Genomic DNA, 23697 nt, shown 5'->3' with positions numbered 1-23697 from the left:
CTCTGGCAGCTCATTTCATACACGTACCACCCTCTAAGTGAAAAGGTTGCCCCTTAGGTCTCTTTTATATCTTTCCCCTCTCACCCTTAACCTATATCCTCTCATTCTGCACTTTCCCCACCCCAGGGAAAAGACTTTATCTATTTATCCCCTCATGATTTTATAAACCTCAATAAGGTCACCCCTCAGCCTCCGACACTGCAGCCTATTCAATGATATAGCTCAAATCCTCCAACCCTGGCAACATCCTTGTAAATCTTTTCTGAACCCTTTCAAGTTTCACAATATCTTTCCAATGGGAAGGAGACCAAATTGTATGCAATATTCCAACAGTGGCCTAATCAATATCCTGTACAGCTGCAACATGACCTCCCAACTCCTGTACTCAATACTCTGACCAATAAAAGAAAGCATACCAAATGCCTTCTTCACTATTCTATCTATCTGCGACTCCACGTTCAAGGACCTATGAACCCGCACTTCAAGGTCTCTTTGTTCAGCAACACTCCCTAGGACCTTACCATCAGGTATATAAGTCCTGTTAAGATTTGCTTTCCCAAAATGCAGCACCTCACATTTTAGATTAGATTACTTACAGTGTGGAAACAGGCCCATCGGCCCAACAAGTCCACACTGACCCACCAAAGCGCAACCCATCCAAACCCATTCCCCTACACCTGGCGCTATGGGCAATTTAGAATGACCAATTCACCTAACCTACACATTTTTGGACTGTGGGAGGAAATCCACGCAGACACGGGGAGAATGTGCAAACTCCACACAGACAGTCGCCTGAGGCGGGAATTGAACCCGGGTCTCTGACACCGTGAGGCAGCAGTGCTAACCACTGTACCACCGTGCCACCCATCTGCCACGTCTTAGCCCATAGGCCCATCTGATCAAGATATCGTTGTAATCTGAGGTAACCTTCTTCGCTGTCCACCTCCAATTTTGGTGTCATCAGCAAACTTACTAACTATACCTCTTATGCTCACATCCAAATCGCTTATATAAATGATGAAAAGTAGAGGACCCAGCACCGATCCTTGTGGCACTCCACTGGTCACAGGCCTCCAGTCTGAAAAACCTGTCTGTTGACCTCCTCAGTATGTGCATGGATTTTCCTAGGAAATACTGGAGATAGATGGTGTTACAAATTGAAAAGAGAGTTTTGGGCTGTGCGTTAACTATGTGTTAACAGAGCAGTTTGACAATCCTTGGTTCACAGCGACCACTGGAATGTGCAACCCAAATCAGCTTCCCATGAGCCTCACTCATGTTATAATTTGTTTGGAAACATTTTAATAGAGTGAACACATCTTGAGGGAATGCAGTTTGCCTTTTAAAACCTTGAGAAAGGCAAATATCACTTAAAAAGGATTCTAACGAGGAGAGGTCGCTCAGTTGCTCTTAACTCTTCCTTTCACTGGTGCTGCTGGAAATTCAGTGGTTTTCCAGTTCAATTTGTGATGTAGAATATAACTTGTGATTACCTCTTGAATGATTTGTAATTAAAATCAATGGGATGACTAAAAAGTGTTTAAACGTGCAAAGAGAAATTCAGTGTATTGTTGGCACCTGTCTGGCTTTGAGTCAGAAAACTCAGAATTAGTTTTTCATGGCCTCTTTTAACCCCAGAAATGGGACTTCAGCCCTCCATTGCAGATGCCACCTCCAAATGTTGCCCTGATCAGGTGCTTTCATTTCTGAACGCGTCCGATCTCCATTCCCTCGATCTGCTGCATCTCCCGTTTACAGGAGCCTGTCACATCAGTCCTACCATATTTGAGTGCAAGTTCTGTTAAAATGATATGGATATGAAAAGTTGGACTGGAAGAAGGCATTGAACCTTATCATTCTTTAAACAAGAATGTTGGCATATTTCAATGTCTCTGCTAGTTACTGGAGAAAAATAAGGCTTGAAATAAAATTCAGTTTCTAATCTAGATGTATTCTATTTAGGGACTGGCAAACAATGAGGAGGAACTGGGAGCATGCTGCCCACCTCCACATCATGCCTACTTTAACTTAGCTTTCTGGTCCCAGCCATTCTTTGGTCTTGGCTTCAACTCCCTCCATTCATTCAGGGGGAAGGAGAGTGAGGCATATGATGACTGGCAATGGGAAGGTGATGGTTCTGAATAAAGGTAGAAGGTATATTTGCCCTCTAGGCCAAGTCTGCATTATTAAACAACATTGGCAGAGGCGAATAGAGTAGAGTTTGATGTCATCCATCACAATCTGATGATTGATGGCTAAATTCCATATAAACTATTACAAATTCCTGATTTCTCTCTGTTCATGTACGTCTCTTTTTCTCTTTGTTTCCTCTACCACATTGGTGACCTGCAGAATGTCAGTGATTTTAATCATTACTGAGGTTAAAAGGCATGAAAAAATTGTCTAGTCTCTCTTGAGGTTGACCTTCTCAGTATATAAATAGATGATGCTGAATGCACGAAATGGATTTTCCCAGGAAATAGTGGAGATAGACTTTGTTGCAAATTGAAAAGAGAGTTTGGCAATATTTTAATGGAAGACTAGATGGAAGGGTAATAGAATATAATGTGGCTTTTCTTAAGCCATGAGATCAGCTGGATGAACCACAATGTTGTTTTCTGATGCTGTTATCTGTGTTCACATAATTAATCAACCGCAGAAATGCGTGGTTCTCAACACAGATTTTCCATTGTTACTCTCCTCTATTCTGACCTTTGTGTCCTCACTGTTCACTGGAGTAGTACCAGATGATTGTAGGGTGGCAAATGTTATTCCCTTGTTCAAGAAAGGGAATAGACTTAACCCTGGGAATTACACAACAGTCAGTCTTACATCAGTGGTGGGCAAATTATTGGAAAGGATTCTGAGAGACAGGATTTACGATCAGTTGGAAAAGCATAGTTTGATTAGAAATAGTCAGCATAGCTTTGAGAGTGGCAGTTCGTGCCTCACAAGCCTTATAGAATTATTTGGGGATGTGACAAAACATACAGATGGAAGTAGAGCAGTGGATGTGGTGTGCATGGATTTTAGCAAAGCGTTTGATAAGGTTCCCAAAATTAGGCTTATTCAGAAAGTAAGGATGCATGGGATACAGGGAAATTTGGCTGTCTAGATACAGAATTGGTTGGCCCTTCGAAGACAGAGCGTGGTAGCTGATGGAAAGTATTCAACCTGGAACTTGGTGACCAGAGGTGTTCTACAGGGACCTCTTCTGCGACTCAGCTCTTTGTGATTTTTATAAATGACTCAGATGAGGAAGTGGAAGGATGGGTTAGTAAGTTTGCTGATGACATAAATTTGGTGGAGCTCTGGATAGTATGGATGGCTGTTGTAGGTTGCAATGGAATATTGATAGGATGCAGAGCAGGGCTGAGAACTGGCAGATGGAGTTCAACCTAGAAAAGTGTGAAGCGATTCATTTTGGAAGGTTGAATTTGAATGCAGATTACGGGGTTAAAGGTAGGATTCTTGACAGTGTGGAGGAACAGAGGGATCTTGGAGTCTATGTTCATAGATCCCTCAAAGTTGTCATCCAAGTTGATAGGATCGTTAAGAAGGCTTATGGTGCACTGGCTTTCATTAGCAGGGGGATTTAGTTTAAGAGTTGTGAGGTTATGCTGCAGCTCTATAATACTTTGGTTAGACCACACTTGGAATATTGCCTTCAGTTTTGGTTGCCTCATTATAGGAAGGATGTGGAAACTTTAAAGTGGGTGCAGAGGAGATTTACCAGGATGCTGCCTGGACTGGAGGGCATGTCTTATGGACAGAGGTTGACAGAGTTAAGACTTTTTCATTGGAGCGAAGAAGGATAAAAGGTGACTAGATAGATGTGTACAAGATGATGAGAGGCACAGATAAAGTGGATAGCCAGAATTTTTTTTTCCCTCAGGGTAGAAATGGCTATCACGAGGGGGCATAATTTTAAGATGACTGGAGGAAAGTTTAGGGAAGATGTCAGAGGTAGGTTCTTCACGCAGAGAGTGGCGGGCGCGTGGAATGCACCGTCAGTGGTGGTAGTAGAGTCAGATACTTGAGGGACATTTAAATGACACATGGAGAGGCACATAGACGATAGTAAAATGTAGGGTATGTCGTTTAGTTTGATCTTAGAATAGGAAAAAAGATAGGCACAACATTGAGGGCCGAAGGGCCTGCACTGTGCTGTACTGTTCTATGTTCTATTCATTTCCCCGGAGAATGATGGATCTCTAGGAAAGGCTTGTACAATTGAATTCCTTGAAACTCAATCTGCTTTTGGTGAGGGCACACCTCAGCTCTTGTAAATGGTAGACACTGTAGGTGACCCATGGCATGAGTAATCCATTTGATCGTCTAGTTGAGTAAGGGAGGAATCCTCAGCTTTGAAAATAAAATCTATTTTTTCCATTTTCAGGGGAGATGATATGGTTCAGGTTTGGGGGATCAGGGCCGGGGTGTGTGGAAAGTGTATGCATTGTGCTAAACAAGGAATACTAATTGTTTGGGACATGCTGTATATATCTGGAGATCATTACGGGTCAGTCAATATTCCTATGCTCATACTTGTAAGCCACCCAGTGCTACTGTGCATCAGGAGCAGGCCAGGAGAGGAGCTGTCAAATCTTTGTTGCTGTCAGACCAGAGTCGATCGTGAAGATAATATGTTAGTTGCAGCCGATGGGGAAGGAGCCAAGTGCACAATTTAAATGTAAAATGCACATTAGCTCGTCAAAACTGTAAAAAAACGCCAGGTAAGTGGCTTCTTGAATGGTTTTGGTAGAGACTGACTCTGAGGAATTACTGAGGCTGACAGTGAGACTAAGCTGAATTAACATGACTGTAAGTTTTAATAAAAGGCTTGGGTAATGACTGATGTTAATTCAGCTCCTTCATACTGTCAAATTGTCAGAATCAGTTATTCCTCCCAGTTTAGTATCAAAGAGCACTCTTCAAAACCCATGGCGTTGTCACGAAGGGGAAAAAGAAATCAAAAGGAAATCAGTCAAAAAAAGAGAAGTTTTAACCATCTTCTTGTTAAAAAAAATCAAAGATCACTCTTTAAACTCTGCCTTCTAAAAAATAAATCAAGTAAGAATCCACTCCTTTGCAGTTAATCTTAAGTCACCAGAGCTGGAGGGTTTTGACTTAGATGGGAATAAAGTCATACAGCATGGGAACAGACCCTTCAGTGCAACTAGTTCACATCAACCATGTTCCCAAACCGAACTAGTCCCACTTGCCCGTATCCCTCCAAACCTTTCCTATTCATGTACTTATCCAAATGTTCTTTCAATGTTGCAACCGTACCTGCGTCCTCCACTTCCTCTGGAAGTTCATTCCACACACGAGCCATTCTGTGTAAAAAACGTTGCCCCTAATTGTCCTTTTTAAAACTCTCTCCTCTCACTTTAAAAATTTGCCCCCTCATTTTGAACTCCCCCACCTTAGAGATTAAAAGAAAAGATAAAAAATCCGAAACCTAAAGCCAAACAACCTAGAACCCATCCACCTCGGATTGTAACATGCAAATGTCATTAAAAATGATCATGACATTGTTGGATTCTGATAGAAACCTCACTGACTCACTGACACACTTTAGGGAAGGAAACCTGTCCTCTTGTTTGGCTCATGCTACATTCTTGGTTGACTCTTGACTGGTCTTTAGAACATAGAACATAGAAAAGTACAGCACAGAACAGGCCCTTTGGCCCCCGATGTTGTGCCAAGGTTTAATCCTAATGTAAAATATAATAACTTAACCTATGCACTCTCAACTCACTGCTATCCATGTGCATGCCCAGCAGTCGCTTAAATGTCCCCAATGACTCTGCTTCCACCACCACCACTGGCAACACATTCCATGCGTTTATGGCTTTGTAAACCATTCTGTGGTACTCAGGGTAATTAGGAATTGGGAATAAATGCTGACAAGATTAGGTGATATATTTAAAAACTGGACAGGCTTTCTATGCTATATCAGATTCTGCTGACAGGGTATGCTATTTCCCTTTGTGTTGACCTGTTCTATTTTGATGGCAACAGTGACTGCCAACGTAACTGTGCTGCAATGACAAGTCACCTGTCTCTATTCAGAGATTATCATGATGCTGAATGCTGGGAAACGCAGTGTCAAGATTTGTTAGAATTAAATATTTCAAAGGGTTCTGACAAAATTTGCTGTTAATAAAACACACAAAAGGAAACAGATTAAAATGAAAGTCTGTTTTATGAAATTGACATACTCAATAACCATTCAACAATCCTGTCATTTCATTGGTTCACCACAACATTAAGAAACCATGTGCCTAATATTTCCAAATTGTGTTCTTTGCCCAAGTACCAATGCTTCATTAAATTGGCTTCTGTCTAAGTAAGCAATTATCTCTAAAATGCAAATTAAACTTAAATTAAGAAGTTAATGACTGACATTTTAAAAATAATAGAGAAAAATTATGCCGTTCAGCAACAGTGTGCACAGTCTGGCAGCTAAAAACATAAAAGTGAAATTCTAAATTTCAGCCTTGTGTTTATTTTACTTTTAACACAGAGTTTCCAGAGTTAAGTTATACAGGTGCACAATCCTTTATCCAAAATGCTCGGGACCAGCTGGTTTTCAGAATTCAGAATTTTTCGAATTTCAGAATAAGTGATGGTTTGATGGTGAAATTTTAAAAAATCTTACAGGAGGAGCAGACTCACTGAGTAAAACAGGCCTTGAGACAGAATTGAGGCCTGCCATGCTGGGCCATGCCTCTCCCCTCCCGACATTTCATCTGAGTGACACGCATTGAGTGGGTGTTGACTTTGGTTAACTGTTTGCACGCCAAACAACCTTGTTAATGAGAAAAATACTTCACAAGAAAACCTTTGGACCTTGGAACTTTTCAGATTTCAAGATTTCGGATAAAGGGTTGTCTACCTGTATAATAGTCATTATCTACCTGTATGCAGCGTTATTTCCTCAGGTGGATGAAAATTGCCAAGTTATTACATCCCACACAGAGAAAAGCCAGTAGAGGGTATGGTAACTTGGTGCAGCTTCTGCAGTTGAGTTCCTTTATTCTAAGTTTTGAGTTGGAGGTTAACTTGAATTTGCCACTGTTGGATGACTTACTTCAGTTCTCAGTTAAGTTGCTGGCCAGAAATCTGTACAAATGTAAGAAGGTGTCTCATGTCTAGGTATAGAATTGTGCTTCAGAGCACACCATGAGGGATGTTGATGAGGTCATTGGGACCAAGGAACTTTAAGAACTGGGAGAGATTGAGAATAAAAATAGAACTCTTATTCTGTGCTTCAAATAATATTGCAAAATCAGGGAACATGTTAGATAATCAAACTTGTTATTAAGTTAAGAAATGTGCAATATCTGAAAGAGAACAACTTTAGATGACAAGAATGTAAGTAAGTGTGTGAAAATTAATCTCCAGGTCAAGTTCTTCAATATTGAGGGAAAGAGAAAGAATTGGCTATGTTACCAAACAGAATCAATAGACAAGTTAGAATTTCATTTTAATGCTTTTAGCTGCCAGACTGTGCACACTGTTACTGAAGAGCATAATTTTTTTCTATTATCTTTAAAATGTCAGTCCTAACCATGAAGATTTGATGATGATAAAATATGAATGCAAGGTCATTTAACTGACTCAAAGCCCTCCGCTTCTTCCTTTCCCGCCGCACCAACCAGTACCCTTCCACTGACACCCTCCTTCGACTGACTGAACTGGTCCTCACCCTGAATAACTTCTCTTTTCAATCCTCCCACTTCCTCCAAACTAAAGGAGATGCCATGGGCACCCGCATGGGCCCCAGCTATGCCTGTCTCTTCGTAGGATATGTGGAACAGTCCATCTTCCGCAACTACACTGGCACCACCCCCCACCTTTTCCTCCGCTACATCGATGACTGTATCGGCGCTGCCTCGTGCTCCCACGAGGAGGTTAAACAGTTCATCAACTTTATTAACACTTTCTATCCTGACCTCAAATTCACCTGGACTGTCTCAGACTCCTCCCTCCCCTTCCTAGATCTTTCCATTTCTATCTCAGGCGACCGACTCAACACAGACATCTACTATAAACCAACTGACTCCCACAGCTATCTGGACTACACCTCCTCCCACCCTGCCCCCTGTAAAAACTCCATCCCATATTCCCAATTCCCTCGTCTCCGCTGCATCTGCTCCCAGGAGGACCAGTTCCAACACCGCACAGCCCAGATGGCCTCCTTCTTCAAGGACCGATTATTCCCCCCAAACGTGATGGACGATGCCCTCCACCGCATCTCCTCCACTTCCCGCTCCTCCGCCCTTGAGCCCCGCTCCTCCAACCGCCACCAAGACAGAACCCCACTGGTTCTCACCTACCACCCCACCAACCTCCGCATACAACGTATCATCCGCCGTCATTTCCGCCACCTCCAAACGGACCCCACCACCAGGGATATATTTCCCTCCCCTCCCCTATCAGCGTTCCGCAAAGACCACTCCCTTCGTGACTCCCTCGTCAGGTCCACACCCCCCACCAACCCAACCTCCACTCCCGGCACCTTCCCCCGCAACAGCAGGAAATGTAAAACTTGCGCCCACACCTCCTCCCTCACTTCCCTCCAAGGCCCCAAGGGATCCTTCCATATCCACCACAAGTTCACCTGCACCTCCACACACATCATCTATTGCATCCGCTGCACCCGATGTGGCCTCCTCTATATTGGGGAGACGGGCCACTTACTTGCGGAACGCTTCAGAGAACACCTCAGGGACGCCCGGACCAACCAACCCAACCACCCCGTGGCTCAACACTTTAACTCTCCCTCCCACTCCACCGAGGACATGCAGGTCCTTGGACTCCTCCACCGGCAAAACATAACAACACGACGGTTGGAGGAAGAACGCCTCATCTTCCGCCTGGGAACCCTCCAACCACAAGGGATGAACTCAGATTTCTCCAGTTTCCTTATTTCCCCTCCCCCCCACCTTGTCTCAGTTGGTTCCCTCAACTCAGCACCGTCCTCCTAACCTGCAATCTTCTTCCTAACCTCTCCGCCCCCACCCCACTCAGGCCTATCACCCTCACCTTGACCTCCTTCCACCTATCACATCTCCATCGCCCCTCCCCCAAGTCCCTCCTCCTTACCTTTTATCTTAGCCTGCCTGGCACCCTCTCCTCATTCCTGACGTCGAATTTCCTATTCCTTGGATGCTGCCTGACCTGCTGTGCTTTAACCAGCAACACATTTTCAACTGTGATCTCCAGCATCTGCAGACCTCATTTTTTACCCATTTAACTGACTTGACAACTCTGTCATTTACCAGCATGGGTCCTGTGAATGGAGGGAAGGAGTTACATTCTGGGAGTCTGGAAATCCTGTTTTCCATGTATGCTGTAGAGTTTTAATGACACAGGATTCCCATCCTGCGACTAGTCTGATTGGCAAGCCAGATTCCCCTCTGAGCAATGATACTCCAGAAGAGGTTGCTGCTGGAATAGTGATAGTGTCAGGGTGGGGAAGGATTGTTGTGGGCAGCCACTAATTCCCATGGAGGTCCAATCCCTGAGGTGCCAGATTTCTCATCTCCTTGGGGCCATCCAATTCCTCATCCTTGCAGTATTCCTATGATAGGGTGGAAGCTGGGAAAGCTCAGTGGGCTGGTACCACGACATGACAATTTTACATGAAAAGAGAATAACTGTCATGTTTCATAGTGGCAGAAACAATTCAGAACAATGGTTTTAAAATGTCTTTCCATTTTAAATTTGGGTGAACATTGAGTGACAATAAGGTCAATTCACATTTGTTCAATAAACTAAGCAGTTGCATGAGGTCAGTAGAATCTATAAATATATGACACTTTGTCACATAGTTCCAAATATAGAACAGTTCCATAGAGTTCCATATAGAACAATATAGTTCCATATCGAACGGTTCCAAATACATTGTAGTTGCAGATAATATCTATCTGGCATCTATTCTTAACTTAAAATTACAGGGGTAGTATTTCTACTCTATTGTTTTAAGATGTCCCTAAAGCTGCTGGCAAGCTTTAAAAAAATGAGCATCATTGGAAAAGCCTCTGCAAACAAGTGCACAAATTTAAACCTTGTATCTTCAAACCAGGCTTTGGCTGGTGTAAGGGCTCAAAAATGTGTTGCTGGAAAAGCGCAGCAGGTCAGGCAGCATCCAAGGAGCAGGAGAATCGACGTTTCGGGCATAAGCCCTTCTTCAGCTCCTTGGATGCTGCCTGACCTGCTGCGTTTTTCCAGCAACACATTTTTCAGCTCTGATCTCCAGCATCTGCAGTCCTCACTTTCTCCTTATGGCTGGTGTAAGTGGACAGCACCAAATTCAGGTGAATTAATGTCTTGAACCAGTGCAAAACATTGCAGAACACATGAACTGACACGGCTTTAGATGCTATTCATGCTAAAGCAAAATATTGTGGCGGCTGAACATTGGAAACAAACACAGGAAATACTGGAGAAACTCAGCATCTGCAGGGAGAAAAGGAGAGCTATGATTTTAAGTCTGGTTCGAGTTTTTCAGAACCGGAGTTATGGAGTCATACAGCACAGAAACAGACCCTTGTGTCCAACTTTGTCCATGCTGACCAGGTTTCCACAACTGAAATAGTCCCATTTTCTTGCGCGTGGCCCATATGCCTTGAAACCTTCACTATCCATATATCAGTCTAAATGTCTTTTAAATGTTGTTATTGTACTCACTTCTGCCACTTCCTCTGACAATTTGTTCCATACACGCACCACCCTCTATGTGCAAAGGTCATCCCTCAGTTCCCTTTCAAATTTTCCCCCTCTCATCCTAAACCTAAGCCCTCGAGTTTTTGACTCCCCTACCTTGGGCAATAGGCCTTAGCTATTCAGCTTATCCATGCTCCTCAGGATTTTATAAACTTCTACATGATCGCCCTTAGCCTCCTACGCCCCAAGGAAAAGTTACCCAGACTATCACGCCTCCCTTTATAACTTAAACCTCCAGTCTCAGTTACATCTTGTAATTCTTTTTTGCACTCTTTCCAAGTTTAGTTATATCCTTCCTGTGGTCGGGCAACAGGAATTGAATGCACCTCTCCAAACGAGGTCTTCCAGCCACAACATGATGTCTCAAATCCGATACTCAGTGCTCTGACAGATGAAGACAAGTGTGCCTTCTTCACCACCCTGATTATGTGTGACGTCACTTTCAAAGAATTATGTATCTACATTGCTAGGTCTCTCTGTTCGACAATAGTCCCTAAAGCTCTATTATTAATTGTGTAAGTGCTGCCCTGGTTTGTCTTACCAAAATGCAACACCTCATATTTATCAGAATGGAACTCCACCCGCCATTCTTTGGCTCATTCTTCAGTTGTGAAGTCAATGTTAATTTTGTTTCTCTCACGGCAGATGTTGCCAGATCTGCTGAGTTTCTCCAGTATATTCTGTGTTTGTTTTAGAGGCAATTCATTTAGGTTTATAATACCTCAATCCTTAATATTCCTTGATTCCATATGGGTTATTCTGATCTAGCACAGTGCAAACATGGCTCATAGTCATTGAGATGTACAGCACAGAAACAAACCTTCGGCCCAACTTGTCTTGCCAACCAGATATCCTAACCTAATCTAGATCCATTTGACCCATATCCCTCCAAACCCCTCTTATTCAGATACTCATCCAGATGCTTTTTAAATGTTGTAATTATACCACTTCCTCTGACAGCTCATTCCATACATGCACCATCCCCTGCAAGAGTTGCCCCTCAGGTTCCTTTTAAATTCTCCCCCTTTCATCTTAAACCTATGCACTCTAGTTTTAGACTCTCCTATCCTGGGGAAAAGACCTTAACTATTTACCCTATCATGGGGAAAATACTTTGTCTATTTACCCTGTTAATGCCCTCCATTTTTATAAACCTCTATATGGTCACCCCTCAACCTCTGATGCGCCAGGGAAAATAGCCCCCGTTTATTCAACCTCTCCCTATAGCTCAAACCGTCCAACCCTGGCAACATTCTTGCAAATCTTTTCGGAACACTTTCAAATTTCACAACATCCTTTATATAGCAGGGAGACCAGAACTGCACACAGTATTCTCCTTAATCTTTATTTCATTGGATGCCTAGCTTTTTTTTAAAGGAGGACAAAGTCAATGCACAGAGATCGGATAGGCTGCACATCACAGGCTGCAATGAGGCCAGACAGTCACTAACTGTTATAAGACTGATAACATACCACTGAGGAGAGGCTGGTTGTATCGATAAGGTGGTGGCAGCTGAACAACATCCTCCAGCCGCTGGCACAACGCACGGGAAAGGTGACCAACACGGTGCGTGCTTCCCAGCACAATGCTTTGCAGGTAGATTGGTTCAATGAAATGGCTCAGGAGAGATCCTTGAGCACCCAGAATATTCCACCTGAAATATGGGAAAGGTTCAGGAGTTAGCAAAAATAAAATGCGCTGGTTAAGAAGTCTCATGCTAAATCATTTCACTGCATCAGGTTGTGTTTGTTCTATACAGGAGTCGAGCTAAACCAGATTGCTCCCAGCTGAGCACTTTTCATTTGAACTTGTAGTTAATTTGGCGTAACCAGCTTCTCGTTTGCTAATTGCGCTACACTGCAATTAAGTGTTGAATGGGCAGTTTGGCTAATGACAATTTAGTACAGACGGCTTGTACACACGTGTCTGATAAATTTGTGACCTGCATTTATATTTAAGGGACAAACAAAGGAGTAGTAAGATTATGAATGTTTTGGTGTTTGGAAATTTAGATATGTAGTCAGAATTCATTATTATTATCAACTACCATTCTCCCTCTTGCAAAATTGTGAGTCATGACAATATAAAAATATTGATAATAACAGGAGTGAAGCCACTTGGCCCTTTGAGACTGAACAGTCATTCAATATAACATTGACTAATCCAGCTGAACTCCATTTTTCTGCCCACTCCCTAAATTCCTCTATACCCTTAGTGATCAAAAAACCACTAAGCTCTGTCTTGAATATTCCTTACAACTGAATGTAAATAGCTGTGAAGTTTCACAACCCTTTGAGTGAGAAAGCTTCTAATCTTAGCTCTAAATATTTCATCGCTCATCTTCAGTCAGGGGTGTGAATGTCAGTTCCCAGGTTTGGGGGAAACTCCCTCCGATTTGCAGGTTTTTGGTTGTGAGGAGGTGTAGCAGGTATGGGATGGAGTGGGCACACTGCTCCCATGTGAAGACTACATGGCCTGTTGATTACCATCTCAGTCTATCCTGCTCCACTCTCCTCCACTCCACCCTGGATCACCCTATTTCATTCTCTTCCACTCTATCTTTGCATATCCCTGCAACTCCAAGGACTGCTGTGGTTCAGGGAGGCAACTCACCACCATCTCCTCCAAGGCAGTTATGGGTGGTCAATAAATGCTGCTCAAATGCCTTGAATGAGGAAAATAAATTATTCGTTTGGGATGGGGAGATGGGTACTCAGCGAAGGTATAAGAAACTGAAGATCTGACATCCTGAGAGTGAACAATAACCAAATTATTGGAAATGGATTTACAACTGGGAGATTCATATTGCTATGGGAAAACGTTCTATACTGTCAAATGCAAGTAAGGGTTAAATACCGTAACCTAATTTTACAACTCAAACCTCATGAAAAAGAAGCAAATGTAAAGCTCCTTTGTCTTCCTTGTCAAATCTCATATAAGTTCATATCTGAACATTGTAATCAACTCCACTAAGGCTAGTAAACACTTGAGAGAGAGTTAAAAATCATACAACACCAGGTTATGTCCAACAGGTTTAATTGGAAACACACTAGCTTTTGGAGTGACGCTCCTTCATCAGGTGGTAGTGGAGGGCTCAATCCTAACACACAGAATTTATAGCAAACATTTACAGTGTGGTGATGCCCCAACCCAGACAGACACACACTCACAGACAGACAAAGACCCACATAGCAGATGAATGCATGCAGTTTTTGAGCAGAGTACAATGTAACCCTACAAGTACAAATTCACCCCACCAAATATATGTGTGCATGTGGGTTTTTGTCTGTCTGTCTGTGTGTGTCTGTCTGGGTTGGGGCATTACCACACTATAAATGTTTGCTATAAATTCTGTGTTAGGATTGAGCCCTCCACTACCACCTGATGATGGAGCATCGCTCCGAAAGCTAGTGTGCTTCCAAATAAACCTGTTGGACTATAACCTGGTGTTGTGTGATTTTTAACTTTGTACACCCCAGTCCAACACCGGCATCTCCAAATCATGACTTGAGAGAGAGAAGAGAGAGAGAGAGAGAGAGAGAGACAGGTATACAGATCAACTGTAAATCCACGTGCCATGGGCAACAGTTTTACTATTAGATCCATAGTGGAGATACAGTCACTCTCTTTGATCTACCTCCTAGTAACACAACCACTATTGAATTAAAGAATATTAAACAATGATTAACCAAGTCTCCTTTGTCAGTATCTTGTTTATGGAAGTTTCAGTGAATCCTTGAAGGACATTTGTGACAAGTTGTGTTTGGTTTTCATATTTTTGAAGTTTTAATCTGAATAAACTGCGCAGTGTTCCTGTGCTCCTTCGTTGATCCTATGTGTATTGATCTCATGCAAATGAAAAGCTGATTAGATCACTTCAGTGGGCAGGTAAAAATCAACCAGCCTGGTATAGGCCTGGTGTGACATGCAGGAGTTGCAAAGACACGAATCCCTCTCTGCAGGATATTATCAAACCATTTAGTTTCTTCTGATAATCTGACAGCTTTTTGATTTTTTTGTGGTTGATGCTACCTTTTAGTTTCCAGATGTTTTTAAATAGCCAACAAGGACACTTTCAAAGATAACGTTAACGCTGATTTCGCTCCACAGATGCTGCCAAACCTACTGAGTTTTTCCAGCAATTTCTGTTTTAATTTCTGATTTCCAGGTTTAAGAATACTTTCAGTCCACCCTGTAGGTAAATAATATTTTTAAATCAATCTGTTTGGATATGTGGTAGGTATGTCTTGAACCCAGACCTTCTGCTCCAGAGATGGGGACAATATCAGTACATCACAAAATCCTTCCATGCTCCTGTATCTATAATTTTTTTTGTGTGGTAATTGTAGAAGGTAGTTTCCTAAGCAACTTGGTCAGACATGTTATAATGCACCTCCAGAGCAGGCAGGACTTAAATCACAGATCTTTTCCTACAAAGCAAGGGTCAACACCACTATATATATTAGCAAAGGTGAGTACCCGAATAAAGACCACTGCCTGAAGATAATTCCAATATTCACAGCCCAAATCTCTGTACCAGGAAGCCAGGGTTTGAATCCCATCTGATCCAGGACTATGTCACAACATCTCTGAACAGGTTGATGAGGAAACTATACAATTAACACATTGCACCATAATGCCTATTATGGTACAATTCTATCTTTCTCTTTACACACACCTAAACATTACTTAATGACAGTGAATAAGGCTTGAATTAGTGGCCACCATCATAAACAGTAAAAAATGATACTGTACTCTAAATGAGTACATATGTGCATAAATTTCATTTTCTTTTTAATTGAATGCTAATATCATTATTGTTAATAATGCAGATAGACTATGACAATAGATGATTAACATCTTTTGGTAAAACTATTGTAATATCACTGGAATCATTTACAATATTTTTGTTAAACTACCAAGTGCAATTAATGTGTAAATTTAGTAATGTTGAGTAACATGGGTTATTAATTTATAATAAACATTCGTTATGACACATTTACAAATGTATTCCTTTCAATTGCTGTGAAATTACATTTAATTTCAGCACTCCAATAATAGTTCATACATTTTGTTTAAATATAGTTTTATATTCCTCATGGGAAAAATAATATGCACACATTAAGCCAAGCCCTTGTGAAAAAAAGCAACCTGCCCTTTTACAGTATCTTTCACATAACACATGGTCCTATAAAGAATTACATTTATATAAGATTAGATTACTTACAGTGTGGAAACATGCCCTTTGGCCCAACAAGTCCACACTGACTCTCTGAAGAGCAACCCACCCAGCCCCATTCCCCAACACCATGGGCAATTTAGCATGGCCAATTCACCTATCTGCACATTTTTGGACTGTGGGTGGAAACTGGGACACCCAGACACAGGGAGAATGTGCAAACTCCACTCAGATGGTTGCCTGAGGTGAGAATTGAACCTGGGTCCCTAGCACTGTGAGGCAGCAGTGCTAACCACTGAGCCACAGCCAATGAAGTACCTTTGAATTGTAGACACAAGGCAGTTAGTGTGCAGGAAACTGCAATGTGTTAATGATGTGAAATGATGGATGACTATTGGTCAACACAAAAGTGGATCTTCAATATTCACGAAGGGTGCGGATAGAGTTGGGCTTAATGTCTCATTTCTGGCAGGGAAGCATGTGGTCAGCCCTACATTGGAATATCCCCGAGATTGAGACTCGAATCCACAACCTTGTGACTTTAAAAAGTCATGATTTCTAGCAGTTGAACCATGACTGACATCACAGGACAAATTACAATGGGACTCAGAGAATGGGGGAAGCTGCAAATGAACAACGAAATGGTGAGAGTTTCTTCTCCAGCCTTGCTCACAACCAGTGTAAACACTGGATGCTTTTACTTACTGTAACTAAAGTGTATTAGAAATGAAAATCTTTATAAATGATGTAAATAGTTTCATGTTTATATTTGAATTGTAATATTTTGGTAGGTAAACACAAACAGAATGTTTACATTGCATACACTTTATCATAGAGGAAGCAGTATGGATTTATTATATTCTACTTTAAAGCAGTGCTTACAGGGTCACTTATTTATTTCAGTGCTTTCGATTTAATGGATATCTCAGTACAATTAAGGAAACTGGTCACTTAGTGTGTTGAGCAGAAATGGTCTGTGAAGTAGTTGAAAGATCCTTCCAGCTTTATGAAGTAAATGGGGGCTGGAAGCAGGAAACCATATCCCAGTTTCCTCTCTGTCTCTCCAGCCTGTGCTCACCTGGATGAGCAGGTGGCTCATTCTGCAGCCTTCACTGAGAACCCCTATAACCTGCCCTCTGGCAGTGACACGGCAGGGGCCCTGGTATTGTTTTATTTTTTTGCCCATGGTTTCCCCTCCTGTTGACAGTGCACCTGGCGACAGCAAAGGCCAGAATACAGCAACGTGAGGAGATAAAAAATCTGCTGTGCAGCCTGCCTCTGACTTTGATTCAAAGAGCGCGCAAGCTAAGTAATTAGAAGGCCGTTAAAATTATCGTTTCAGCAGACGGCTGAAATGAAGTGGTTTCTGATTTCCCTTCTAATGCCTGCCTGAAAACCTGCTGTGACAAAGTGCTGCTTCTTGAGTACTTAATGCTTCTAATGAATTTCTGCCTTCTGCACAAAAGGAGATGCTGAAAGTTACATCACTCTATCACGACTTAAAAGTTAATTTTGTCTCTGTGGATATTGTTATATTCTGCCACAAAACTTAAATCTATATTTAGGAACAGAAGCAGTAATTGCTGGAAAAGCTCAACAGGTCTGGCAGCATCTGTGGAGAGAAATCAAAGTTAATGTTTTGCATCCAGTAACCTACTGATGGTAGCTAGAAAAAGGTTTTATTCAGAAGATAGGGGAGGGGAGGAGGAATGGAGCAAATGATATTATATACAACCCATTGTTAGCCACTAATAATCCCCATTAGTAGCTATTCATTCTCCTAGGCTGATCATTATCTAGCTCTTTGACCAGGCAAAACTGGTTACTGCCGATGCTGGAGATTAGAGTGGTGCTGGAAAAGCACAGCAGGTCAGGCAGCATCCGAGGAGCATGATGAAGGGCTTTTGCCTGAAACATCGATTTTCCTGTTCCTCGGATACTGCCTGACCTGCTGTGCTTTTACATCACCACTCTAATCTTGACCCCAGTTCTTTGTTCGTCCAATGGTCCTACACTCTCTCTGGGCCCTATATCCACCGATTGTTTACTCCTGGGAGAAGTACGTCCAGCTGGAAGGAGGCAGCACTGATGTAGTGGACTCCTTCAGAATCTGGCCCAGCAAGTCACAGGTCACAGTGACCCTGAAGTGGATGCCAGTGGGAACATGCCCCAGCCACTCCCAGCTTCGTGATCAGAGACAGCCAAGGCTACCTAACCTATGAGGGGCAGCCCAAAATGTATTGAACCCTATAGGACATCAGTGTACACGGCAGTGGACTGCAAAGTGACCCTCTGCAGGAGGCGCAAATGGGAGGGCCGCCTGACTAAGCTCTGCAAACAGTTCAAGAGCTGCAATCTGTGGAGGAAAGCAGATCACCTGTACAAGGCCTGTCCAGGATGGCAGGGTGCCACATCTGCTCAAATGGTCAGAAGGTGCCAGTGCAGAAGCACAGCAATGGACCCAACCTTCACCTCTACAGACAGAGTCAATGGAGTAGGAGGAGGAAACGGAAGAAGCAGGGGAGTGGATATCGGTGGGGAACAACCAACAAAGGGAAAATGCGTCAGCTCCACACAGGCCCACGGCAAATTGGAAAGAAGCATGATGGCTATACCAGCAGCTCCTCTGACAATGACGACATGTGGAGGAATGGCCACCAACAGACAAAGAGGCACAGCACCACGGGGGAGAAGGAGAGGAGCACTCCTCCAAATCAGAAATTCCGGATGGTGTGAGAGGTTCGGTGAAACTCAACCTCTAGCTATTGGGAACCAAGGGGAAAGCAACACACCACAGCTCCAGGCAACCAGGAACAGCAACACCCCAAATAAGGAGCAGAGCATGATAGCCCCTCTGTTAAACTCAGACCCAGACCTTGTTGGTTTCTCTCTTGCCCTGATGGTACTGGATCACAGCACTGCCCCCAGGGAGGAATAGGATGGCTACTGCAGCGCAGAGAGTGTCCAACAGTTTATCCACCCCACAGGGATGCTGGGACTTTCCCAGTGACAAGACTGTAGGTGAATGAGCATTGGGTTTATGGGTAAGTATAAACTCTCAAAATGGGTTTTAAAATTGCCAGCATTAATGTGTGTGGTATTAAATCTACCATGCAATCTGTTTCCACATGGACTATCTGTTTCTACAGGAGTGTGGAATACCACAGCTCAGCAGCTACAGGAGATAGTCAAGTTAATGGGTCCATAAACCTTTGACTTGCTGCAGTGTTGCGGGTGGGGCAGAATCAGTCTCCATTTCTATGGCCTGGGGATTCTGCTGCGAGGAGGCAACTTCGCCATCTCCGAGATTAAGGAGGTAGTGAGCGGGTGACTCCTTGTAGCAGACATTATGTATGGAAACACTGCCATGAATCTTATTAACATGTACACCTGTGGTAAAGAGTGAGCTTCCACTGCTGCTGACAAAGTCCAGGCCCGTCATTCTGATTGGAGAATTCAACTATATCGTCGATGCTGATGGGCGATCCATACGCCATGTCCAGATTCCTGATGGGAATGGTTAATGTTGCCAAGTTGCACGATGATTTCAGCATCCCTGCAGACAGAGCACAGCGTAGATATGCCTGGCCATAGCCACCTAAGTCTACCTACTCAAAAATAGATTTCCTGTTTGGGTCTTGAGCATTCTTCGTCAGATCCACTGACGTCAAGCTAGTGTTCTCTGATCACTGCCCCCTGCTGGCTGACTGTCACCAACAGGATGACCATTGGGCCTGCAAGGGAACGTGGAAGCTGAATGTGAAACTGTTGACCCCAGAAAACATTGAAGATCTCATAAGGGATCACACAGGTTGGAGATACATGAAACTCCTCTTCGAGTCTCCAGTGGACTGGTGGGATATAGTCAAGGGAAATGTGAAGAAATTCTTCATCCTCAAAGGTGTTCAGAAGGCAAGAGAGAAAGAGAACTGGCAAAACTCCAGGCAAGCCTGCAGAACCCACTCTGGTGCAGACGATGGGGTCTCGCTGTTTGCCTCTGAAGCCTCCAAGATAATCTTCCAGTCCAGAGTCTGCATCGTGTAGCAGGATGAGACGTGCTCACCCTTCTTTTTCCAGAAGGTGCGCAGGGGAGCTCTGTATTCAGCAGTCTGAAGGCAGGAGATAGCTTGGTCGAGTAATCTCATTCTGACATACTGACGAGTTGTATTCAGCTCTTTGGGACTTGATTGGCCAGGAACTAGTGTATTTGTATGACAGTTTGCTTCTGTCAGGTAGCATGTGTGAATCCATGAGGAGAGGTATCAACACTCTCATCCACAAGGGGGATAGGCAGGAAATTAGAAATTGGTGACCCTTTCACCACTGGATGTAGACTACAAAATCCTGTCAGCTCTGCTCTGGGGTTGGTGATTCACCCAGACCAAATCTGTGCTGTACCAGGCTGGACGATCTCTGAGAGCCTTGCACTCTTCATGGATACAATTGTCTACGTGCAGGACAGGACGGTGGATACCTGCTTCATCAACCTGAACCAGAAGAAGGCCTTCGACAGAATATTGCACCCTACATGAGGGATGTGCTCTCCAAAATGGGCTTTGGAGAGGGAATCCGCAATTGGATCTGATAGCACTACACCAACATCATTAGTGCAGTCTCAATGAATGGATGGGAATCAGAAAGGTTCCAAAAGGTAGTGGTGAGAAGGGCATCATCTGTGAGATCCTTCATGTCTGCCTGATCAGTCTGTGCCACCACACGCTGCCCTTGAAGCAATGGGGTAAGAGACTGTCACATATCTCTTTCTGGAAAGTGCCTTAGCAAAGGAAGACTGGAGAAGATGCAATGGCTTTTGTTGAGTTTCGTCCCAGGCAGCTCCGTGATATGGGACTCGGAGCTCCAAGTTCTGTTCCCTGGGACACACACTGAGATAAACATCGACTGCATCTACTTGCCGAAAGATGATTTTTATTTTGCCTGAAACTTGTTGGGCTTCCAGGGCAAGTAGTTGGCTCTGACCAAGTGTTGCAGACTGGCACATTCCAAGGTCCAGGACTATGTGCTAAGGGACCCAATAAAGCTTGGGGCAGCTGCCGTCAAGGCGCAGTGGGCAAAGAACATCATCTAAGGTCTTTCTGACAAAGTTTAATGGGGGCCCATTCAGTGACTGGACCCTCCCAGTGCCTCAGATGTATGTAAATATAGTCTTGTACATGTAAGAAATGCCTTGGGTTTGTTTGTTTTCCATATATAAAGACTGTACACAATCAAATTGCTCTAGTGACTATGGATATATATGAAGATTTTTTGATGAATAAAGTATATTTTTGAAATAAAACAAAGGGTGGTGGTTTAACCTGAGGGTCATCATGCCTCAGGTGAAGGGAGAAGCCGAGAAGGAGAGACCTTCATAGTAACCTCAGCTGATGTCAGTCATGCTGTTGGTATCAGTCTGCCTGCGTTAGCCTGGCCGGCTGAGCTGATGAGTAAAAAGCTGCAAATGTGTTGCTGGTCAAAGCACAGCAGGCCAGGCAGCATCTCAGGAATAGAGAATTCGACGTTTCGAGCATAAGCCCTTCATCAGGCTGAGCTGATGAACCCACTGCACACGGTAACTGAAAAGCTCCGGTCCATGCTGACAATTCCATCCACGAAATGATAATGAAAATCCCACCATTCTCACACTTTCAGCAGAGTGAGCCGCAACACCAGAGGCTGATGTTTGCCTCTGAGCAAGAGGTTCACAGTATGGGTGCTGTAACAATCTCCAGTGCTCCATTGCTGCCAGGCACACTAATGAGTTCCCAAAGCATATTAAATCAGTGGCTAAACATTATGTACCTAATTTTTTACATCATTGTTCTTTTCATTAATTAACGTTTCTCCATCGTTAGTGCAATTATTGCAGTTGCCTTGCCACTGTACACCTCCTTCCATGATTAATAAGTAGTCATTATATTTAGCTTTCTGAATCAGTCAATTAACAGAGAATACTTTGTGATAATTACAGACTGTTAAAGGCAATGTTCTGTACCTGGAGAGCAATCTGCTTTTCTGGAACCGGCGACACATATCGCCATAAAAAAAGTTCCTTCAATAATTTTCAGAAACAGAAACAATTCTTTCCTCGGTGTTAACTCACCAGCAGAATCAACACTGTGAATTAAAGCCATTTTTTAATATCATGCAAGAAAAAGCAGCCATCTGGCATTAATGATTGAGGGAAGAAGATCTCTGTTGGTGTGGGTCATTAAAGTAACCTATTCATCTACTTAAATTCGAGGCTGAAAGCGCAAATAACGTTGCAGATGATGTTCATACGAAAACAATGAGTCCATTTTGTTGCCTCCAGGAAACATTAGCTGCTCTCTGTCAACATAATTTGCATAATTGTACTTAATCCATGATATAGTTTTATTTAATCCCAAGTAAGTGTAATATGGCCAATAGCAAACAACTCAAACCTTTACTGGGTGAAAAGCTGCCATTCAGTTAATATGCACTGTTTTACATTGCTCAAACACTTTCTCCTTTAGCAGTGCTGCAGTCTTTCAGGCCTTAGACAAAATGATCCAACATATCTTACAGCAGGACAATGAATGGTTCGAGTTCTTGCTATTGCCGATTGATCCTGACTCCATTTTGTGCAGCAAGCTGCTGGGTATGAGAGGCAGAAGCATTCTGACCCACTCTCCAGGGCATCTGTGCCCTGAGTGGAAAGGCAATAGTCATAACAGCCAGTGCTATTGGAGGTAGTATATTGGCGTGGATATAAGAATTGGCTCACAGGCAGGAAACAGTGAGTGGGAGTAAGGAGTTCTTTTACAGATTGTAACATTAGATTAGATTTAGATTAGATTACTGACAGTGTGGAAACAGGCCCTTCGGCCCAACATGTCCACACCAACCCTCCGAAGACCAACCCACCCAGAGTGGTCTAAGTCTCTGAGAGGATGCATGTGTGAGTGTGGGAGTGTGTGTGTCTGTAAGGATGTGTGTGAATGTCTGTGTGCGTGTCTGTGTATATGTGTGTCTGTATGTATAGGAGTGCCTGTGTGTGTTTGTGTGGTTATAGGAGTGTCTGTGTGTGTTTGTGTGTGTGTGTGTATAGTGCTATGGGCGGTGACCTGTAATGTGACATGAACCCAAGGTCCTGGTTGAGGCCCTCCCTATGGGTACTGAACTTAGCTATCAGCCTCTGCTCGGCCACTTTTCACTGCTGCCTGTCCTGAAGTCCGCCTTGGAGGATGGTCACCCGAAGGTCCGAGGTTGAATGTCTTGGACCGCTGAAGTGTTCTCCAACTGGGAGGGAATTCTGGACTGCTGAAGGGTTCCCCAACTGGGAGGGAACTTCCTTCCCAGTTGGGGAACACTTCAGCGGTCCAGGACATTCGACCTCGGACCTTTGGGTGACCATCCTCCAAGGTGGACTTCGGGACAAGCAGCAGTGAAAAGTGGCCGAGAGAGGCTGATAGCTAAGTTCCATACCCATAGGGAGGGCCTCAACCGGGACCTTGGGTTCATGTCACATTACAAGTGACCGCCCGTAGCACTATACACACACAGACACTCCTACACACACACACACACACGCACACACACACACACACACACACACACGCAGTGCTATACACACACAGACACACATAAACACAGACACGCAGACACTCACACACACCCTTACAGACACACACACTCACACATGCATCCTCTCAGAGACTTAGACCACTCTACACTCACGCACACACATATACACTCTCTCTCACAGACACTCACAACCCCCCACCCAGACACACACACACTCCCACACTCACACATG

At 43.5% G+C, this 23697-nt stretch overlaps 1 protein-coding gene across 1 annotated transcript in view; it reads right to left on the bottom strand.

Annotated features, from left to right (window-relative positions):
- adarb2 (adenosine deaminase RNA specific B2 (inactive)) overlaps positions 1-23697 on the bottom strand; it is a 496547-nt gene that overhangs the window by 18119 nt on the left and 454731 nt on the right. The window contains exon 9 of the mRNA XM_060825723.1: positions 12214-12395. Coding sequence (XP_060681706.1) covers positions 12214-12395 — 182 coding nt within the window. The remainder of the gene's footprint in view (positions 1-12213; positions 12396-23697) is intronic.

Source organism: Hemiscyllium ocellatum, chromosome 5, assembly GCF_020745735.1.
Source record: "Hemiscyllium ocellatum isolate sHemOce1 chromosome 5, sHemOce1.pat.X.cur, whole genome shotgun sequence".
Classification (NCBI taxonomy): domain Eukaryota; kingdom Metazoa; phylum Chordata; class Chondrichthyes; order Orectolobiformes; family Hemiscylliidae; genus Hemiscyllium; species Hemiscyllium ocellatum.
Note: the sequence above shows the minus strand (reverse complement) of the source record. Positions and strands in the feature narration are given on the sequence as shown.